Source organism: Micrasema longulum, unplaced genomic scaffold (genome assembly GCF_059751315.1).
Source record: "Micrasema longulum isolate JH-2025_06_02 unplaced genomic scaffold, ASM5975131v1 h1tg000401l, whole genome shotgun sequence".
NCBI lineage: Eukaryota > Metazoa > Arthropoda > Insecta > Trichoptera > Brachycentridae > Micrasema > Micrasema longulum.
Genome location: NW_028277601.1, coordinates 241,144 through 263,097, shown reverse-complemented (window position 1 = coordinate 263,097; position 21,954 = coordinate 241,144). Strand labels below are relative to the sequence as shown.

At 32.4% G+C, this 21,954-nt stretch overlaps 1 protein-coding gene across 1 annotated transcript; it reads left to right on the top strand.

Annotated features, from left to right (window-relative positions):
- Nucleotides 1-2,086: 2,086 nt before the first annotated feature.
- On the top strand, nucleotides 2,087-17,463 carry LOC148281907 (uncharacterized). The gene is made up of 2 exons (XM_088225911.1): nucleotides 2,087-2,391; nucleotides 16,119-17,463. The coding sequence occupies exons 1-2, from the start codon at nucleotides 2,337-2,339 to the stop codon at nucleotides 16,388-16,390; spliced, it is 327 nt and encodes a 108-aa protein (XP_088082037.1). The 5' UTR covers nucleotides 2,087-2,336; the 3' UTR covers nucleotides 16,391-17,463.
- Nucleotides 17,464-21,954: the final 4,491 nt, after the last annotated feature.

Sequence of the window (21,954 nt, the reverse complement as noted above, 5' to 3'; positions counted from 1 at the left end):
TCTTACGCTTCAGATGCCAGTCCAGGGACTATGAAATATTTTAGTATGAAAACACCCTTTTAAATAAATATTTCAAATCAACCATGTCGGGAATCGAATCCGAGACCTCTCGCATGGTAGGCAAACGCGCTGACCACTACACCACGAGGCCGACTTACGGTCATTCAAATTAGTTCGTTTTTATTTTTAAAAAAAATTTTCATACGTTTTCAAGAAATTTACAATTTATTGCTTTAATTTTTACCGTGCGTAATAAATATGTTTTATACCCAATTTCCCGTAGGGCTGAACTTCCTCGATATTATTTTGAAGTACTTTGTTATTACACATGTATTTGTTTACCCCCCCTCTCATTAAGCAATGTTTTTTTTTGCCGTTTTCTGACATTTCACGGTAAAAAAATTCGATTGATTCGATGTTTGAATTCGATTATTTGCATGTCTCGAATGCTTGTATTTCGATTATCTAAATATTTCGATTATTTCCATCATTACTGAAGACTAAAGACTTAATCTGTTATAGACAACACCCGCAGCAGAACAGCGTCTCAGTCTTCCTTGTTATGAGTTCTACTCGTATCTCCGTGCTCTCTCTCGTATAAGGTATCTGTATAGATGTGTTGCTGAATTAGCGGACATTCATTTTTCGCGTAGCACGGATAAATATTTTTCGCATTAATATTTAGCATAGAAATACAAATTTTACTTTCCAAATCGGGTGTGAAAATACGAATTAATCGTTTAAAAAAACAAGAGAGATATATCAAGTCTAATGTCGACTAGTGTGACATCACAGCTACACAAGATTTAATCGCGGCCCAGGGGTGCTATTCTGAATCACTCTCGCGGCACGAGAAAACAGTTTTTCTTGTGTATTTTGTATGTAAATACACGAGATAATACGGCCGCAAGAGCGTTTGGAATACCAGCCCAGAGGTGCATTTGTCGTAATTATATTACACTCAGTAGCGGCGTTAGGGTAGGGTGCGGTTGGGCGACCGCCCAGGGCGCCAGATATGAAGGGGCGCTGTAGGCGCCCCATTTTATCCACTCGCTCATCGAGCGAGTCCAACTTACTCGTAAATTTCCTAAATCTAGCGACAAACTCGTTATAGTGGCCCATGATGAGCCCATAACTTCTCCAAAAAAGTCATTTGAAGTTGAATTTTTCTACAGCCTTTTGGACCCTACCTTAATTTCACTCAATGAAAGATTTGAAAAGTTAAATATGTACTCAAAATCTTGACCTTTTCTGTTCAATATATATATATACACTGTACTATATATATATATATATATTCAGATTCGGGAAAAACCCGACCTTCTCAAACTCTGTGGTGATTTCCAATTGAAATTAACCGTAGATTCTAAATCCGATATAGATGGTTGTGTGTTGTGTGATGAACTCATAAATCTGAAATCATTTTTGCCTGATCAGAATATGGTTAATCCTGTCATTGTTTTGAATGTTTTCAAAGATCGTAACTTACAAGAACTGTATCAAAATGTATGGATAGCGTTGCGAATATTGATCACTATACCTACCTGTAACGGTTGCTAGTAGGGACAGGAGTTTTTTTTTAAGCTTAAACTGATAAAAACATATCTACAATCGACCATATGTCAATCTAGATTCACAAACCTGGCATCTTTGTCAATCGAAAATGGTTATTTCATTATAAACCTTGCCTTTTTTCGTATGGGTCTGAAAGGGTGGAAGATGGGGGCGCCGTAGAAATCCCGCCCAGAGCGCTGGTAGTGCTAAAACAGGCCCTGACTACACTACACAGTGTTGCAAAACGCAGAATGTCGCAAAACATTCGCATGATGAGACTGAGAGCTGAGGAATATTAAATATAATGTTCGTGACTCATTTTCGAGGAAATATTGTTATCTTAAGCACGTACTACAATATAATATCTGATATCTCTCTTAGCGTCTGTCTATTGGCCAGAGATAACGTTGAATCCTTCAAGTATTTACACGATAGCCCTGCGTTCTTTCTATAGCAACGAAAAAGTGCCGAGTATCGTCATTCGTCATCGCTTCGCACAGCGGACTTTCGTTTCATACCCATATTTTGCATTGCCAGTGTAAACTGAAAACGTCGGCGTAACGTCCGCCCGTACAAACACAATACACTACTCACTAAATTCTAACAGTTGCTCGAACACAGCCTAGCCTGGCTAACGTAATACCGTGACAATCAATAATTGTAATTTCTGCACCTACCAATAACTGCGCCGGTTTCAATTTGGATTTAACACAGTTGTTTTCGAATTTTCGAAGCAGTGCTATTGTATTTATTTATTATATATTGTCCTCAAAACAGCAAAGATGGAAAATAAAATGGCACCACCACCTTACAACCACAACGCCATGCCAATGCCAGGTCAGTAATATTTTAAAATATTTATTCCTTATTTAATATCAGCCGCGCAATTAACATAAGTTTTTTTTCATCATAGTCTCTAGGCGCCCATAATGATAATAAATCATTGATATTTCTTATCTGCGTCGCTGATAAAAACTATTTTATTTAAATTGGATATACTCCAACGTTACCTTCTAGTACAGGTATAACAAAATAAAACCATTTTTTAATAATAAATAATGAAAAATGCCAAACATTTTTTTTCATTTTTATAAACATATATTAAAATGAGGAAGTTCGGAGGTTTTTCAATTTTTGTATTAGTAAATAGGCTACCAAAAAATTCAAACATATATTGTCTATCGTATCGTCAGCGCGATTGCCTACCATGCGAGAGGTCTCGGGTTCGATTCCCGACATGGCTGACATGAAATGTCATTGAATGAATCGGGCTGTGGTCCCGTGGCTATTGTCGTGGATTAACGGATCAAAGATCCGAGGTTCGCACCCCAATCTACCACAACTTGATTTCAAACAAACCAAAACAAACCATCACGCCGTTTCCCCGCAGGGGTAGGCAGAGAGGATAGAACGCCACAACACTCTATCTTTGCATACAGATTTCGCTTCCTCTACATTCATACATCTTCTTATGCACGCGCGCCGATTATTCCGACTTTTGACATGTCCATCTTTAAGTATTTGTTGGAATTGGTCATGCCATGTCTTTCTCGGTCTTCCTCTATTTCTGCATCCATCAACATTCGCATTGTAAATATTCTTAGCCGTTCTTTCGCTGTCCATTCGTTCTACATGTCCAAACTTTCATTTTCTAATAGTGAGTTATTTACAACTCGTTGAAAATGGCCACCAAAATTGAAATATTTAGGTAAATCATAAAACTCAAAGATTTTTTTTTAATAAAAAAATAATTACTTACAAATCTATTATTATTCTATTTCATTGATTTTTTTTGTTTTATATATATTGTCCCGATAAACTACTTGATAATAGTTTTTCATCGGGCGCTCAGACATTAGTTTTAATTAATAATCAAATAAAAATAGTACAGATATAATACTGTTTACGTATAAAATACTGAACATAAAATAAATTAAAATAATGAACAGATAAAAATAGTTTAAAGAATATTTTTTTAAAGTAATAAAATAGAGTGAAATAATACAATTAAAATTAAAGAACAGCAATTCACTAGAATATATTTTAAATATAAGAAAAAAATTAAACACATTTTTAATAGTGTGTGTGCTCATAAATATAATTAAAACAAGATAAAAAAATAAAACAGAGTAAAACAAGAATTGCAATTCAAATCTACATAAAAAAGTAAAAATAATAAGATAATTAAAAGTACCTATAAAAATTAAGATCCAAAAAATGTTAATAAAATAAGAAAGAAATAAAAGAAAAGGTTAGGAAAATAACAAAAATGTATTCAATGATAGATAAAAAAATGTTTTACATAAATAATAAATCAATATGGGAACGTTCTGTCTACTAGACTTAATAGGTGTTTTTAAACTAAAATATTGCATAGTCCCTGGATTGGCACCTGAAGTGTAAGACTGATCATCTAACCTTCGTGAAACAAAAATGATCACGTAACAATGCGATTGATTTACCAATGCAGTGCTCTATGCAGTATGAGCCGTAGTTCAAAGTAGTTTATTTTTTATTTTTTTCATACTTTTTTTAGATACCTACTTTACTGTACAATTAAATGCTCTTATTTTTACCGCATACTAGATAACATTTTTTAGACCCTATTTCCCGTAGTACTGAACGTACTCATTTTATATATTTCACGTTTTTACCTCAATCGAGCAAGATTCTCATATTAAGACGGTGAGACGGACGATCGCCAGTATGCCAGTGAGACAAAAGATTAGTGATCCTGATGATGCTCTGCTCCTTGTCTGCAATCATCAATGACCTGCTATCCGCATCTTGTTCCTCAGATTGTTAACAATTAACACTATTAATAGTGACTTAAATATTTTTTAATACACATAATGAATAATGTTTTTATCATTATTTCATCATGGTAAATATGAGCCTTAAGGTTGTCCTCTGACATAACACGCTCTATTTATCTTTACAATACTAAATTTGTCGGTTGACTGAAAGGTCAGTGTCAGCGTTTACGCTATTAGTAAATTTGTAGATATTTCGAACGCTTCGCCTTTTTTTTTATATTTTGTCAAAATGATTCCATTTGCCAGACCGTGAAACTTCAAAAAAAAAATCCATTTTTTTTTTTAAAAACATTTTTTTTTTGTACTCTGAAAATGAAGTAAGTCTTCGATTACTCGGACAAGCATCCCTTCCACGAATCCCTAACCCTCCCCTGCAAAAAAAAAATATGATTAAAAATATGCATTTACGCCAAGAAGCAATAAGCACCGGACGCCGACAATCAAAGCGGTTGAGAAGAGGAGGAGTAAAAGAGGTTGGTGGAAGAGATGCTAGGCCGAGAAATGAATTATTTACTTCATTTTCAAATTATTAAAAAAAAACGTTTTTTGAAAACAATTATTAGGATTTATCAACAATATTTTGAGTTTGTCCAAATTTCGATAGACGAGGACTGGATTCAACTCCCTGGAAGCTTATAATCACTGGCGGCTCCTGACCGAAAACATTGGCAATGCATTTCTTTACATTTTGTCAACTTGTTTATAATTCAGTTCAATAATATTATAATTATATGATAGGTCTGACGTGATAAACGAGCAATAGTATGATAGCCCGCGCGGAACCAGAAACGCTAAATGCGCTCAATATAATACGCACGTTATAGTTAGCAAAATTCGTACCAATATCATGTCATTACGCATGTTCAAAGTGACATTACAAACGAACTTCAAATCTGCACATGCGTTGGCAATGCCCGGAATATGTTTATTATCTTCTCCCTCTAACGCACCATTCATCGGTACAAATCATTGTCTGTCTAGCTCAAATGACGATTTTAGGAGATATGATATATTTCTTACGAATTCAGGGTAAAAGATTGTGCAAAACAGAATATGCACGGGGACGATTGCGCATGCGTAGACAAGATGAGAAAATCATCCGCTAGAGTCGATTTCGCTAGATCTTTTGGCGCTAGTATTGAATATTATGATGTTTACGTGTACAATATTGCAACGAATCCCTGTTTCTGTCTTCCTACTTATAACATATTTTTACTATCAATAAGATAACTAATTTATTTAGACACATTTTAACTTGGCAGTGCACTTCACCTATGCACATACTAAGGAACCGCCTCTGCTTATAATATCAACATATTACTGCAGAGATGAAGAACATTTTAGAAAAGGTAATATAGAAGTCTAGGCATCTACATCTATATTACTTTCTCTAAAATGTTCTTCATCTCTGTTGTAATATGTTAATATTATAAGCTCCCCAGGGAGTTAAATCCAGTCCTTGTCTACAAAAATTAGTAAAAACTCAAAATATTGTTGATAAATCCACCTGGTCTATGAAGAAGTATAGAAATTAAAAAAAAAATATTCAGGCGTTGCCCAGTATGCAGGTGATAAAATTTAATTACACGAATCTCACCTATATAAATAAAGGTTTCAGCTCTTTAACTTCACAAACATCAGCAGATGAAGGAATTGAAGGAATTTCGATGTTCAAATATAGGCAGAAGTGTGAATGTTACACAGGGTGTAAGTGGCCACTTAAACCAGCCAATGACAGGTCATAAGCCCCGTAAATCCCAAGACTTCTATATTACTTTCTCTAAAATGTTCTTTATCTCTGTTTTAATATGTTAATTATTAGAATTTTTTAAAAGTTAACCGTGAGGAATATTACTTAGTCTTGCCCTGAAACACCGTGTCATTATTGTAAGTAACACTTTCTATATTTTTATTTAAGTTTGTTAATTCACATGAACTAGTGACGTCGTTCGAAGTATTTCGTTTTTAGTAAAATATTTTTTTCCTTCATTTTTAAGTAATTTTGCCGTATAATTTAATTCTCTAATTTTTATCGCGCGTAAGAAAACATTTTTTGTATCCAATTTTCTTGGGGCTGAAGTTCCTCATTGTTCAACTTTATGCACGATTTTCAGGGCCAGACCGCAAAACTTCGGAGGAACATTCCTTACAGTAAGCTTGGATAAAATCCTAAAAAAAAATTTCCAACAGGTCACTTAAAAATGTATAATCTCAAAATGGAGTAAATTTTTAATTTCTCGGACTAGCATCCCTAACGCAAGCCCCTACCCTATATTTTTTTATTTTTTTTAAATGGCTTTTTGGAAAAAAAAAATAGGATTTGTTTTAAAACTCACCATGAGGGATGTTCTTCTAAAGTTTCGCGGTCTGGCCCTGAAAAACCGTGTATATATGCCACATAACTTTACACCCGGGCTCCAGAGTAAAAATGACATAATATAGGTAAGCCTCAATATTTATTTATGGCTACATGGCAAATTTTGACATCTGACATTCATCCACTCTCAATGATGCATAAAGCACTGCGCTAGATTGATCCGTGTATTATTCACAAAAAAATTCAAATGAGTAAAAAGTACATAGTTATATGACACGTATTTACTATTACTATACACTTGCTTTATTGTGTGGTTTAGTTCAAATATTTTATTAGCAAAAAAATATCCTTATTTTTGGAGCATATGAAACAGTAAGCAAACAAAATTGTGTCTGGGGCGGAAGTTTAAGTGGTTTTTATAAAATCAATACTTCAACAGTCTCTCGTAATTATGTAGGTTAACAAAACATAAAAATTATGATGGTTTAATTACTTTTCAATTTGAACGTTTGTGTTGTCGAGGGGTAGAAAGTAGAAACCTATACTGTACAGGTAGTAAACATTTAATATTTTTATTGCATTCGTAACGTATCATAATAATAAAATAAAAAAATATATACATATTTATTTATTTTACAGAAACAAATAGTAAACAATGATATATTAACATCCAAAAATATATGGTTTAAAGACAGACCAGCGATGTTTCTAATTAAAATAAATAGGCATAATTTTACGTTGAAATAAAGGAAAATGTCACAAACGTAATTTAAAATTCTTGTATTTCTTTTCCATGACAACAAATTAAAGTTTTGCTTCGGCCACTTTCATGTTCAATTTACTATCTTTAAATAATTACATCAAATTTTCGTTCGATACTTAGTCTTTATTGAGACCCCAGATACCTAAGTTTAGTCTAAATTTGAAATGGCGTAATCTGCCGGTCTAACAGTAATTACATTTTAGTTACATTAAACCTTTAAGTACATTTTTTAACAGAAATACCTTAAACAATTTTGTTTTTATCTAATTTAGGTTTTTATTATTGCGCGATTAAAAAAAAACATTCGTTTTAAAATGGCAAAAACGTATGATTTTCCCCTTTTTGCGTGCGTTTTGTCAGACTACAGCCCTAAACTTACATCCAATTAATAATTACTACAAGATCTAGATACTAACATGATAAAACGACTAATAATATTTCTTCTGGTGTCAAAATAAGTCATTTCATCCTTGATTTTCCAATTTCATACATCAGGCTCGGCACCAGGATTTCGTTGTGAGCTGCTAATTTTGCCTCCTGCGACAAACATTTATTTATCAGAGTTGATTTAAATGGACCGTTCACTCTATTCCTGGGCTCTCGACCTCCTTTCAATATTTTTCTGACTTATTCCATTCCTAGTAAAAATACTTTTCAGATACAATTCCTCTACCTGTTTTAGTATAACCTTATTCCGAGTGATCTCACATTTAGTCATACTTTAATTTCTTTCAAAAATCACCACATTCGATTTATCGACATTCATCAGCAAATCGCTTTCGTTGCATATATCGTAGACTTTTACTAATCAGAATTACAGGTTCTATTTATATCTAGCAAGAAGCACGGAACCATCAGCATACAAAGGACAGTTGACACCCATGCTCCCATTCTGGAACCGTTCAGTTCTTTCATTCGGTTATCGATATATACGTTGAACAGCCACGGCGACATCACACATCCCCGTTTGACTCCTTTAGAAATATCAAACTACGGTGGGTGTGATCCATTTACCCTTACACATGATGTGCTGACTTTATACAGAGAAGCAATAGCCCATGTCAGATATCCGCTCACTCCATTCTCTTATACCACCATAATTATGTATGTCTGTCAATTATATCAAACCCTTTTTGCAGGTCGAAAAATGCGCAGAATAGCTTTTGGTTTTTTGTCCAAAAAAAAAATATTTCGTAAAGTATACTTTTTCTTTTCTTACTCTCTCAATCAGTATTCTTCCAAAAATTTGGCAACCGGGCTTTGAAGGCTGATGCTCTATAATTTTCGCATTCTACCCTAGAGCCCTTTCCCTCGCATATAATTTATTTCCATTAAATTTCTGAACCGGTTAATTTACAATCCCAAAATTTTGGAGCGTATAAAATTATTTAAACCGAGCAACTAGCTAGCTGTAGCGGGCAACACATACTTTAACACAGTCCTTCCTGAATGCAGTACAAATTTATCGTCGATGATGCCTGTGTGGAAAATGATTGGTCTGTTGAACAGCCTACCGAGAGAGGTGGATCTTTTCCATGCTGGGGTTATCAGTGTTTGACTCTTCTTCTCTAACTATGTATCATAATGTGTATTAGTGACTTATTCGTCTTTGTTTACTATTGTTTGTATGGACTATACGTTAGATTAATAATCTATAGTGTTTTTTTAAAACATGTTTTTGTAAATACCTAATAATATAATTTATGTAGATTGTTATTGGCAGTAGTGCTGTATTGTACATTTAAATGAAATAAAATTAAGTAAAATAAATCAAAAAGAAGCAGAAAAACTGTCCTTCACTCTGAAGGAGTGTCTTTCTATAAACATCGTTTAAAAGCTAGTGTAACCATGCAAAAATTATTTTACCTCCTGCCTTTATAATTTCTGTAGCAACATTATCAAAACCTTGCGCTTAACTGCAGAATTTTCTTCCAATCACAACCAAAAAAACTGTCCCAATCTATTCTATTGTCCTCTCAGTGCAATGCTAATATTTGCTATCTTGACGCCAATACGAAACTTACAGATCGTCTGGAGCGTTTGCAGAATCAACGCATCCGCTATATTTTCAATCTCAGAAAGTATGACCACATTTCGTTCCGAATTCAAGTGGCTTCATTTTTATCAGCGCATAAACGTTTAATCTCTCTCACTTCTTTATAATATTCTTCACAATCCTTGAGCTCCAAAATATCTTGCTGAGAATTTCATTTACCGTTCTGATCCACGGTCTTTCGCTTCGCCCTTCTCAGGAGAGAACACTTTCCATTCCTCGACATAGCACATCATTTTTCATCGTCGTCGTCATTCCCTTTCCGCACCTAATGGTGCATAGGTGCACCAATCGCAGCGTATCTTGATCATTTTTGTTACATTAAGGTAAGGTGATCAGTCTTACGCTTCAGGTACCAGTCCAGGGACTGTAAAATATACTAGTGTAAAACACCCTTTTAAATAATATTTCATATCAACCATATCGGGAATCGAACCCGAGACCTCTTACATGGTAGGCGAATACACTGACCATTACACCACGAGGCCGACATCATTTTTCAGCTATTCCTATTCCGTCCAAGCTGCTAGACTTTGGAATGAGCTACCTCTACATATAAAAAATGCACCTTCTCTAGCCACCTTCAAGAAGCATTTATATATATCCCCAGAATCCTGTACTTCCCGAGTTTTTGCTGATTTTTTTTCCTTCTCATACATATTTTTTTATCACTTTTTTCTTCCTTGGTTCCTCTTTCTTTCTCCTTCCAAACTCATTATCTGATCCCACATTCCTTATCATTTATGTACTTATTTTTTTTATTAATGTTAATATGTGCTAGCCTTATCTCCTAATTATAAAACCGCTGTCATTTTTAATGAATTAGTTTTATTTTATTTTAACAAATGTATGTATCTTTTGATATTTATTTATGGTTTTTTGGTTTTTTGGTACAAAAATTTGAACAATCTTTTCTTTTGATCAGTCTGTTTTTTGGTTGGCTGGAAGATATTTCTTTTTGCTACAAGTCTGCCAAAAATATTTTGTACTTGAAGTTATAATATAAAACCAAAGTATAATAATGCGTAAGAAATATTTTATGATTGCAATGGGAAATTTCAATTCATCTTTAATTTTAGCAACAAAGTAAAATTAAGTATGTTTTTCTGTATGAAAAATAGAGTATGTTTACAATGACAGGTTACCGACGTAGATACTTTGAATTTTCATGCAAATATATATTTATTTGACACTTTATATACATATACAATATATATACATATAAGGGCGGGCATATTGTCTTGGCAATTTCTTTTTACCTACCCAAACCGTTCAGTTTGAGAAAATTATAAATACATGGACATATTGAATCTTACAATTTTATACAAAAATTAAAAGCAAAGTTTAAAAAAAAATTAACACTATTATATGAAGAGAGGAGAGGGGATGGGAAGGAAAGATGAAGGATAAAGGAACAATTTAATATTTAGATAGTGACATTTCAATCTTGACTTAAATATAAATAAAGAAGAGGTGTCTCTAACATTCGTGGGTAGATTATTCCACAATCGAGCGGCTACTACTGTGAAAGAGGAGGCAAGAAAATATATACATTTCCTTCATCAATATCGATGTTACTTTATTGTCAGTCAAAGATAACTATGTTAACTTGCGATGGTAGTTGCCACCCTGGTTGAAATAATGTTCAAACTTATCGATAAAATTAAGGCCATAAATAGTAATCTCAAACAAACAAGTAGGTAATATTTACTATCAAGAGTTTTTTTCGCTTTACCCACCTGAAATGTTTTGAAAACTGATTATTATTTTATGACAGAGGTAGTAGGTATTTTAACAACCAATATTAAAGTGTAATGCTGGCCATTGTAAATTCATTACTCATAATATTACTACCTAGTCGTAAAGTAAAAATATGAATAAGTGTTGTGTTTTTATGTTTAATGTGGCCATGATGTAACACGAGTGTACAGCGTACAAATAATACAAGACTTAATATACTTCTCTCATTAAAAAAAATAATGAAGTCGTATTGTCGTACTGCAAGCCTAAATAGTACGATTGTTTATATAAATTATGATAAACAGATTATTAAACGATATATAGTATCAATATGTTTATTTTTTGGGTGATACCGTGTGTGTTGGATTTGTTCCGACGTTTCGGCTACCTTGCAGGAGATATCTTTAGGGTAAACTGTTTTTGGTAAACGTCGGAACAAATCCAACTCACACGGTATCACCCAAAAAAAAAACATGTAGATAAGAGTGACCGTGCAAACCTTCGCACCTAATTTATGGTATATTTATATAAATAAAATAACTTTGTGGTCAAACATTATTTTAACTAATGTTAGTAAATATAAGTATACTAGCGGACCCGACACACGTTGTCCTGCCCGAACGTTGGCTTGCCTGCTATTACCTTAGAATAAGACTTTTCATTGATAAATGGGGTACCTAGGTACTTGTTTGTGGTTGAATTCCAAAACATAAAATACCTCATTTTCAAATATATAATTATTTTTTCAAGTGTCAAATTCATCTCTTCTCACCTACGGGGGGGGGGACTTTATTCATGAATGTGATTTTCAAAAATGTATTGAATGCCAGTTAATATTATTTTAGTATTACCAAAAATTCAGTAAAAAGAAATAAATGGGAAGAAATTATAAGGAATGTAAGGAAAGAATCTGATTGGGATCCATAAAAATCAAATGTTGTTTGTAAACATTCAAAATGAAACTTTTTTTAAACACAAAAAAAAACATCCATCCATTTTTTTGTAAATGCACTCTCGTCGAATGCAACCTGGGTAGGTCGATGAAAAAAAGATTTATGGTTCAAACTTTTTTCTTTACATATTCGATAAACAATTTTAATATCTACGAACACGCGCAGCGCAAAAGTCTACATTTCGCTGAAAACCGCACGTATATCGGGTAAGCCGTTTAGGAGGAGTTCAGTGACATTCAGAGTTCAGGACACTCACCACACCAACATGGATATGGTGGTGTTTGCATCGCCTTTAACTCTGCATATAATTTATGTATTTTTTCGTAACTACGATGCGTACTTCGGTGATGCTAAAGGTGAAAGTGAATGAATTTTAGTATTTGCATGTGTAGTAGTGACGAAGAGACGGGTACGTCTCGAAACCTGTAGACATTAAAAGTCGGTATGTGGTAATATACCAATATTTACTAACCTGCGTTTCAAATCATTCGTCTTTTGTGATGTAACAGAACCGTTTACGGGGGTTTTTTTTCGCAGTCTTTTAAGAGTTAAGGACCTTTGATAATAATAATTTGCTATTCTATTTTGAATATTTTTCGCAGATTTACACATTTATTATATTCGATTTACCAGAATTCAATTTTGTTTCATGTCAACGGGCCAAGAAACCCAAATACAATGATGAATTACAGCCACGTGAGAAACATCACATTTCAATTTTAGTGTTGTGATTTAACCAGTAATCGAACCCGGATCCACCGGGCGTGAGGCAAGCATCTTAACCATTACGCCACTGTACTGCACTGGGCCCAATAGTTAAGAGAAAGTTTGTTAAGAATGGTTGCAGCAATTATTAATACTAAAAAAAAAACAAACCAACTTGTCGAAATCCCTTTTTATCGCATTGATAGAAGAAAAAAATATGATTAATTACATTTATAATTAAAACTGTTACGTAAGTTGATTAAAACTTAAAATTGTATGATGACGTATAGTGAATCATTCAAGTATGTACTGCGTGCCTATTTAATTTGTTTATTTGTTTAACAATACTCCTGTTAAATTCATATACGGAATACTATAAACAGACCGTTTGTTTTAAAATAAACATTTGCGTTCTAGTTACCAATATTGTATTGCTTTTACTTAAGTTAGGTCGTCCAGAAGTATGTACTTTGCTCTGTTTCAATCCACTGCAAGCTATGAAATTGTTGGCCGGGGGGGTTGTGCGGCATCCGTCTTAAAGCCTATCATAATTACACATAAATTATTGTTGAGAATAATATTCAGGCGCCCTCTAACATACCCGTCAGAACAATTCTTTCAATAAATGAAGGTGCTGGATATGAGACAACTGTACCTAAAATAAGCACTTACACACTTCTGGTCGAATAATAAGGAGAGATATCAGCAAAATGTTGGTACCAGGTTTGCTGTTTACCATATTGATGAGCCATATATTTATTTAATAAAATTATTGTTGTTTTTGACCCAATATAATATTCGTGGTGATATACTCTTATGTTTGTGTCAACCACGTCAACTAATCACTTGTCTCAACTCAAATCAGGACTTTTAGTCCCATGGATTTGGGATTTATGTCTCAAAAACTATGTAATAAACTACTTATAAGTAAAAAAAAATCTCAAAAATAACTGTGATATAAACTAAAAAGCATGCAGGGGTAGAGAGATGAGTAGAGAGATAATTAATGATTACTCTGAGAGGGTAGGCGTACCCCTGAGTAGTTAGAATTAAGAGTCAAAGAGCGTCCATTCGTATGTGGCGGATATGGGATCGAAATACTAGCATAATAAAGTTTCGGTTTTTTTATTTCACAAAAATTAACCGATGTAAGAATTACAGATATAATGATGTTCAAACATAGTCATAATCCTCTTGGGCATGCTTGGGACTGACAGTTTGCAACTTAGAAATGTGGGCTCACAGTGACCCATTTTTTCAGACTGGTAAGAGCTTATATAGATAACTCGGCCATTTTAGAGAATATCAAATTTTATGATACTAATGGATATCTTTCACAGCGTCAGCATAAAGCGCAGACTCTTACCTCACGGCTTTCAGAACCAATCTGACACTGGTTATGCCGATCGGAAGAGCAGTCATGCAGCTGAACATGATCACTTTGGAGACAGACATTTTTCACATTAGTGAAACTATGTTTTCGAGGCAAATATTTTTTGCTACTGGAAAGTATTATACCTAAAAAATATCGAACCATTGCCCAAGGGTTTCTGGTTTTGTTTACTATGTTATCGTCCATTGAAAAAAAATCTAATTTAAATATCTTCGTCCAAGCAATTTTGAAAATAGACTTGTCTTTTTCTGTAATTTATTATTGCCGATTGATTTTCCTATTGTAGTTTGTGAGGACTTCCTTTCAAATGATTTCTCATTACACTGCAGTAGGTATTGACCTCAGTCCGTTGTCACCTTGGGTTCCCAGTAGCCCCGCGACCATCTTATATATTACAACTCTACTACGATACTAGTGTCGGTAAAAACGACAATAACTTGTGATGCAGCCTTGCTGTTTTTCACTTTGGACATTTTTTATTGTTTCATGGTTGATAGAGTTTAAATACTACTGAATTCTGGGATACTGTTTTACGTGTGCAGATTTATGTATAAGTTTAAATTTAAATTTGTTGCAACAGAGATGGAAACCATTTTTGAGAAGGGATAATGGGAGTCTATTCATTTTCAGGGCTTATGACCTGTCATTGGCTGGTTTAAGTGGCCACTTTACACATTGTGTAACATTCACAGTTCTGCCTATGTTTCATCTACATTTCTTCAACTCTTCTATCTGTTGACTTTTGAGAAGTAAAAGAGCTGAAACTTTTATTATGTGGTTGAGATTCATCCGGCTGAACCAATTCACCTACTAGGCAACGCCTAAAAGCAATTTTTCAATTTTTATACTTCTTCTTTTACTAGGTAGTTAATTCAACATTGTTTTCGGAGAACTCCCTAGGGATAAAATCCAGCCAGTCTGCAAGTATTTGGACATACTTAGAACATTGTTGTATAAGTTTAACTTATCTAGTATTAATATTATACATGTGAAGGTTCCTTTTCATATTTTTGTAGCTGAAGAATGTAATTGAAGGCATTGTTTCTCTGTAGAGATTTATGATTGGATTATCTAAGATTACTCTGGAGGGCTCTGGTACTGCAGGGACACGACTATAACTTCGGAAGAAGACGACCTATTTCATTACCTTATAAATTCTCCGGGGGTAGCTCCACATATAAACCAATATGTGCATCTAATGCACTGAAACCTACCCACTGAGGAACACCGAATCTAAACAATAACTTCCATGATGAAAACGGATTTTTTATATTACGAAAACTGGAGTATTTTTTTCACTGAAATATTTCAGTCCGTGGATGTGCATCTGAAGCACAAAATAAAAATTCTTACTTGCATATGACAAATTATTTTTAAGGAAATAAATATTCCTGCTCTAATTTTGAGTGAAGTTTTTAACGAGTTGTACATAACTCACTAAATATGTATTGGTCAACAAGTAAAGAGCGGGGTTCGATTCTCGGACCACTGATCAGTGAATCCGCGACACTAGCTATACGACCACAACTCGTTTCATTCAAATGTCTATTAGTTTACTTATGTAATGCTATATCTGTTTAATGTAATAGGTAAAATTATTAATAAAATTGGAATATTCAAAACTGCTTTGACAGTGTTAAATATACAATGAACATAGATCTTTTATTAAGTGAAATCAAGATTACCTGTCTATCTTAGTCTAAATCCCGGTCCTGCAAATATAAAATATTTCATATTTTAAAATAAAATAAAATCACTTTGTTTTTTAACTATTACATCACGGGGCCGCTATATGATATATAATGGTTTGTTGTTCGTTTCCAGCTCCCGCCCCCGCCTACCCACAGCAAGCCTACCCCCAGCCCCAGTTCCAGCAGCCCCAGTTCCAGCAGCCTCAGTTCCAACAACCCAACGTCATCATCACCACCCCGATCATAGCAGTGGGCGGCTGCCCGTCGTGCCGGGCGGGCGTCATGCAGGACGACTTCACGTGCTGCGGGATCTTCTGCGCCATCTTCTTCTTCCCCATCGGCATTCTGTGCTGCCTACTCATGAGGGACAAGCGCTGTAGCAACTGCGGGGCCCGGTTCGACTAAGTGCGCGAAGGGAACCAGAACAAGATACATTGAGGAGAGAGAGACACTACTTGATAGATTCACAAGACCAATTATATTTCAATGAGGGGATACAACATTCATATTTATTTGGTTTCAATAACAAATTACGAGAGAGACATTTACAAACACGTACAAAATTAAACAATACAGACGACTATAGCCAATAATTTATATGAAACTTTAGTTTATTCTTTCCATGAATTAAAAAAAAAATCTAAAACTCATTGTTGTGAACTTTAATAGCTTTACAACAATATTTACATAATTGATCTTATAACAGAACTGTTGGCAATTGTTAAATTTATTAACTCTTAAAATACATATTTAATAAAAAAACTTTGTTTTTAGACCACTTGAGTTTATTTTGAAGCACTTTTAGTTACTTCCATCTACTAGAGTTATTATAAATTTAACATAAATATACAGAAATGAAAAATCTAGGTACTGACAGAGGTGAGAGGAGCTAATAACTAGCTAGAAACTACTTAGTTTAGCTATTTAGCTAGAAACTTGTAGTTCAAAATAAACTCAACTGGTCTAAAAACAAAGTTTTTTATTAATTATATGTGTTAATTATGTCATTCCACTAAGTTTATGCCGATTCAATCAATAGTATTATTAATCTTATTCAATGAAATGGGACAGAGTGGTATATCGATGAAAAAAAATATTTACGTAAGCCACATACAATTAGAATGAGCAGAACTTGCACGACAAGTTACAAACGCGCAGTAGATGGCATTTTAATTTGTAGGATAGTTTCTTTGTATATCCTGATTTGCTATCTTTTTTTATAAATCGTAGTGGATAACGAAATATTTGCCATATCATCGATAAAGCTATTAAAAAAATAACGTGTCTTATTCATATTTTTTATTGTATCACACTGCTAAAGTCTCGACTTTGTTGCATTCTGTGACAAAATGTTTCGATTGGTCTGGGAAGGCCGTTCACTCCATATTTAAAAATTGTTTACACGAAATATTTACACCGCATTGTCCGTATCCCTAAATTTGAACATCTTTGATGTGGACATCTAATTCAACAGATAACCAAAGAAATATCACACCTACAACAACAATGCCTATTTTTATATTCGATCACGTCGATTAAACACCTGTCCTTCGATTACAATTGGATGGCAAGATATGTTATACAGATGTTCGCCGAAACATGGTTAACAGAAAACAACCCTAAATGAAAACATATAATTGAAATGTTCATGTGCATTTATCGATTATATAGTTACCAATCATGTTACCCGCCTCAAGCTAACATAGCGGATATTATATGTGATTGTATTGTTGATGTGACTAGAACGAAAGTCACAATGCCGGTAAAATTACTAAAATCACGAATATAATATAATAATGTATTCACATTTTGCCACAATCAGACAAACAGGATTTGTTTTAAACTGGAAATAATTCATTCGAATGAAAATAATCTAATGCATTCGATTACTAAATTCATTCGAATGGAAGTTCGAATGTAGCAATTCACTTGAATGAATTACTAGTCAGAAATCAATGATTCGTTCAATTTATTTATTCAATTATTTTATTAATTCAATTTCTAATTACTCGATTAGTAAATTCATTAGATGATTTTTATCACTTTATAAACACATCTAACGGAACAGTTGGATAGAAGTCATTAGAGAAAAAATAAGCGTACCGGTTTTTCTTTTCAAAAATCTTACATTTTCTTGCTGAGTGAACAAGAAAATATAAAATAATAAAAAAGAACTGCATTTTGCGAAATCAAAGTAGGTAAAAATGACTCCCCTCTTGTCTTTATAAAAAATATGCGGCGCTTACTGCGAATAAACATCTAAGAAATACTGAAACCTCTATATATAATAAAATGCCCTCTAGTCTATTATCAATGAAGATTGTATAGAATATTAATAACTAGACTCTTCTCCGAATAAAATCGGTAATCAGTAAATCGATGATCAGGTATCCGATTATCAGTGAGTTGTTATTTTAGAAACAACACAAAAATGTTGAAGAATTGTGATTTAAAATATGCATACGTACATACTATTTTAAAAAATATATATTAATGTAGAAATTCTACTGTACAGTTATTAAATTAATAATCCTTTTTTATCTTGTTTTAAGTTTATTATCCAAAATGTCACTGTTTACTAGATTGGTTACTGTTTTTATGTTTAAAAATGATACCGATAAGTCTTTACTTTGATTTTAGAAAAATATCGTTTGATTTACTGCAGTTTATTTTTGCTTCACAACGTCTTATTAATTATTTGAAATGTAAAAAAAATATTATCTTTAACTACTGCAATAATAGAAATACCGCATGTAATAAAATACCACACGATAAATATTTCTATCACCTAAATAAATTCTTCATATTTTTGGAATAAGCAAAAACCTAATTAAGTAGACATTTTTTGAGATTATTTCTACCGATTATTGAATTATAATTCAATCATATTTTTTCAAGAACCTCTGATAACAATAAAATGTATTTTTTGTTACATACACGAAACTAATTATACCTATCAATCAAATTATTTAAGTAATCAAACGGCTTTATTCGTTCATATAATGTGGGTAGAATTCGATATTTCATATAAAATATCATATTATTATGCCACTGAACGTACCAAGAAAATGATTAATTTAAAAAATATATTTTTGCACTATTACATAATTATTTTATAACTATTATAAATATTTTTAGTTAATAAATTAATACTTTACCTTAAACTGAAAATATTTATTATTTTTTTACCGTGTGTTTTTTACCGTTAAAATATGCTTAATACATGGGTATGTATTAAGCATATTTTTTTTACACTTACATTTGTTTTTTTAGACGATTACTTGTTACTTATTGATTAAAACAACTTTGTTGAAATTTACAAGGCATAATTTTACTCATTGCTTGTTCAAATCCACAGATAATTTTAGATTATTCCACATTTATGCAAGGAATGACAATATTTTCTGCGTATTGAAATTATGACGTAATGTATTCTGTTTTTGTTTAATGAAGTTATCTTTTTTTACGAATTTTCAAAAGTATCTTATCGCTGAAGACATTATTTATTTATAAGATAAGCGATCGAAAGTGAAGAGAGATTATTTTTTTATTACAAAAACAATTGAAGGCATGATTGGGTGAAGGCTTTATGTCGCAAATTAAAAAATAACATTTTTACATAGATGAACGTTTATGTACTGCCCTGTAATATAAAAGCAATTACAGCTTAAAGAAGTGTCAAAAAACCGATATTGAAAGCGAATAAAGGTGTTATGTTATTAATATTTTTATATATTTTGAACTCGTTCATATTTGTTTGTTCATTAGTATGTTTAAAAAAAGTGTTGTGTAGTTGGGAAAAAATTTGATTGGACTCACATATTACTGTTATCGTGTGAATAGCTTATAAATCTTCTGTTGTTTTTCCAATTAAATAAAATAATTAACTTAATAAAAATATTTTTACTGGTGTCTACAACTTTTTAAAAACCCCAGATATCTTTGCTTTTTGTTTTTGTTACATAACGCCTTAAGCCACCTATGTCTCAATTTATTCTTTGCTGTGATTTCAGGAGGTACAGCTGTAAAATTTTCATAGTCCTTTCATAATCATAATCTGATTTTCACAATTCACGTGATACATACCTACCTACACATAATTACTTTGAAAATAAATTAAAGTTAAAACAACAAAATAATATAATACTGTTATCGTAATTTGAGGGTACTACTTGCAAACCCGGCAAAATCCAAAATAAAAAAATGTGATATATTAATTGAAACTTATTCAGAATACGATTTTTTACAATAATTTTAACATTTTCAGTTAAAAATACGGCTTAATTTGTAAGACTTGACTTTTAAATTATCGGCTTTGTTGCAAATATGGCGACCTCTACTTGAGTATTGCAAAGTTGGTAATGTATAAAATTTCATTTATTATTTCACTACTGTTTCTTGACATAATCATGCTTATGTCATCACTGCTTACGTATAAAATATTCACTGATAATAATAAAAAAATAAGTTTTAAAAAAAAGTTGAAGTTAAGTATTGTATCAGTTTTATGCGATTTGTTCAAAATAAAGAAAGATGGATTTTGCCGGGTTTGCAAGTAGTATTCTCATTTGTGCCTACAATTTATTTTATTTTATAAATTTATTGCATAAATTTTTTATTTTTTTTATTTTTTTTTAAAAAGAAATATTTTCGTTCTTATGATTTACCCAAATATTTAATTTTGAGGGCCATTCTTAACGAGTTATAAATAACTCACTATTAGAAAATGGAATCAAGTTGGGGTAGAGTGGGATTCGAACGACGGACCTTTGGTCCGTGAGTCCGAGACACTAGCCACGGGACCACAACCCAAGTATACATGTTTAATACCAGGAAATCTGTATTCTCTTGGATTAGAAAATGAATACAGAGCGTCCTCTGGTTAGGATAGTCTCCATCTTACATGGCTTAGCCGGTTCTAAGATGGAGATTTTTTTCATGCTTTTAAGTATAAGTAGTTCTGTACTAATATAAAGTTTACAAAAAAAAAACTCCCTTATTATAAATGCATAGCTAATCAAATGTTAGAATTAAATAATCATTATTTTATAAATATAAAGTATATGTGCTAAGAATACTTATTATTTTTTATTTTTTTTGTTTTGATTTATTATGGTTCATAAACAATAAACAATACAAATGACATTGGTATACTAATCGTTATTGTTTTGTTGTTATTTGTTATTATAGATATTGTTCATCATTTATATATGAACACAGCATGCAAAATAAAGTAAAAAAATATGTTTATGATATTTTTTTTTAAATTTCTAGCTGAATTGAATTCTACGATTGTTATAAAAGTTATGACAATAAACTATTACTAACAGGTTATTACAAATTATTTTACCTAACTAACATAAGTGACTATTTGATTTTATAAATTGCGTTACAGTTTTCCTATAATTATTAAATATATCGTTAAGATATCAATATCCGCATTACTTTCTACATTATTATACAATCTTCATACGCGATAATGCATCAAAGTGCGCCATATTATTATTGAGGGTTGGAAAATAAAATGTTGTGTACGTTCTCAATCGCTGACTGGGTACATTCAAGGGTACATTCTCCAAACAAAAAGTTGAATCAACATAACAATGGATTATTTTATAAACATAAATCAAGATTAAAATCTGTCTCCTAAATTCCAACTTATCTACATTAAAATGTCCTAGGCGCTGATAATAAGACTGAAGGGTTCTGCCTAAGTTACATTTAAATGTTAGGATACGATTTTTTTTTTGCACAGATTCAATTAAATGAATGTGAGTTATGTAATGTGGTGACCAGACTACATATCCAAATTCCAAATTACTACGAATTTATGAATTGACAAATTATCAATGATACAGATTTAAAAAGTTTACATATTCTGAATATAAATTCTAACATCTTTAGGGCTTTTTTTATATTATTAAAATGAGTGGAAAATGTAAAGCGTTAGGCAAGTGTTATTCCTAGAT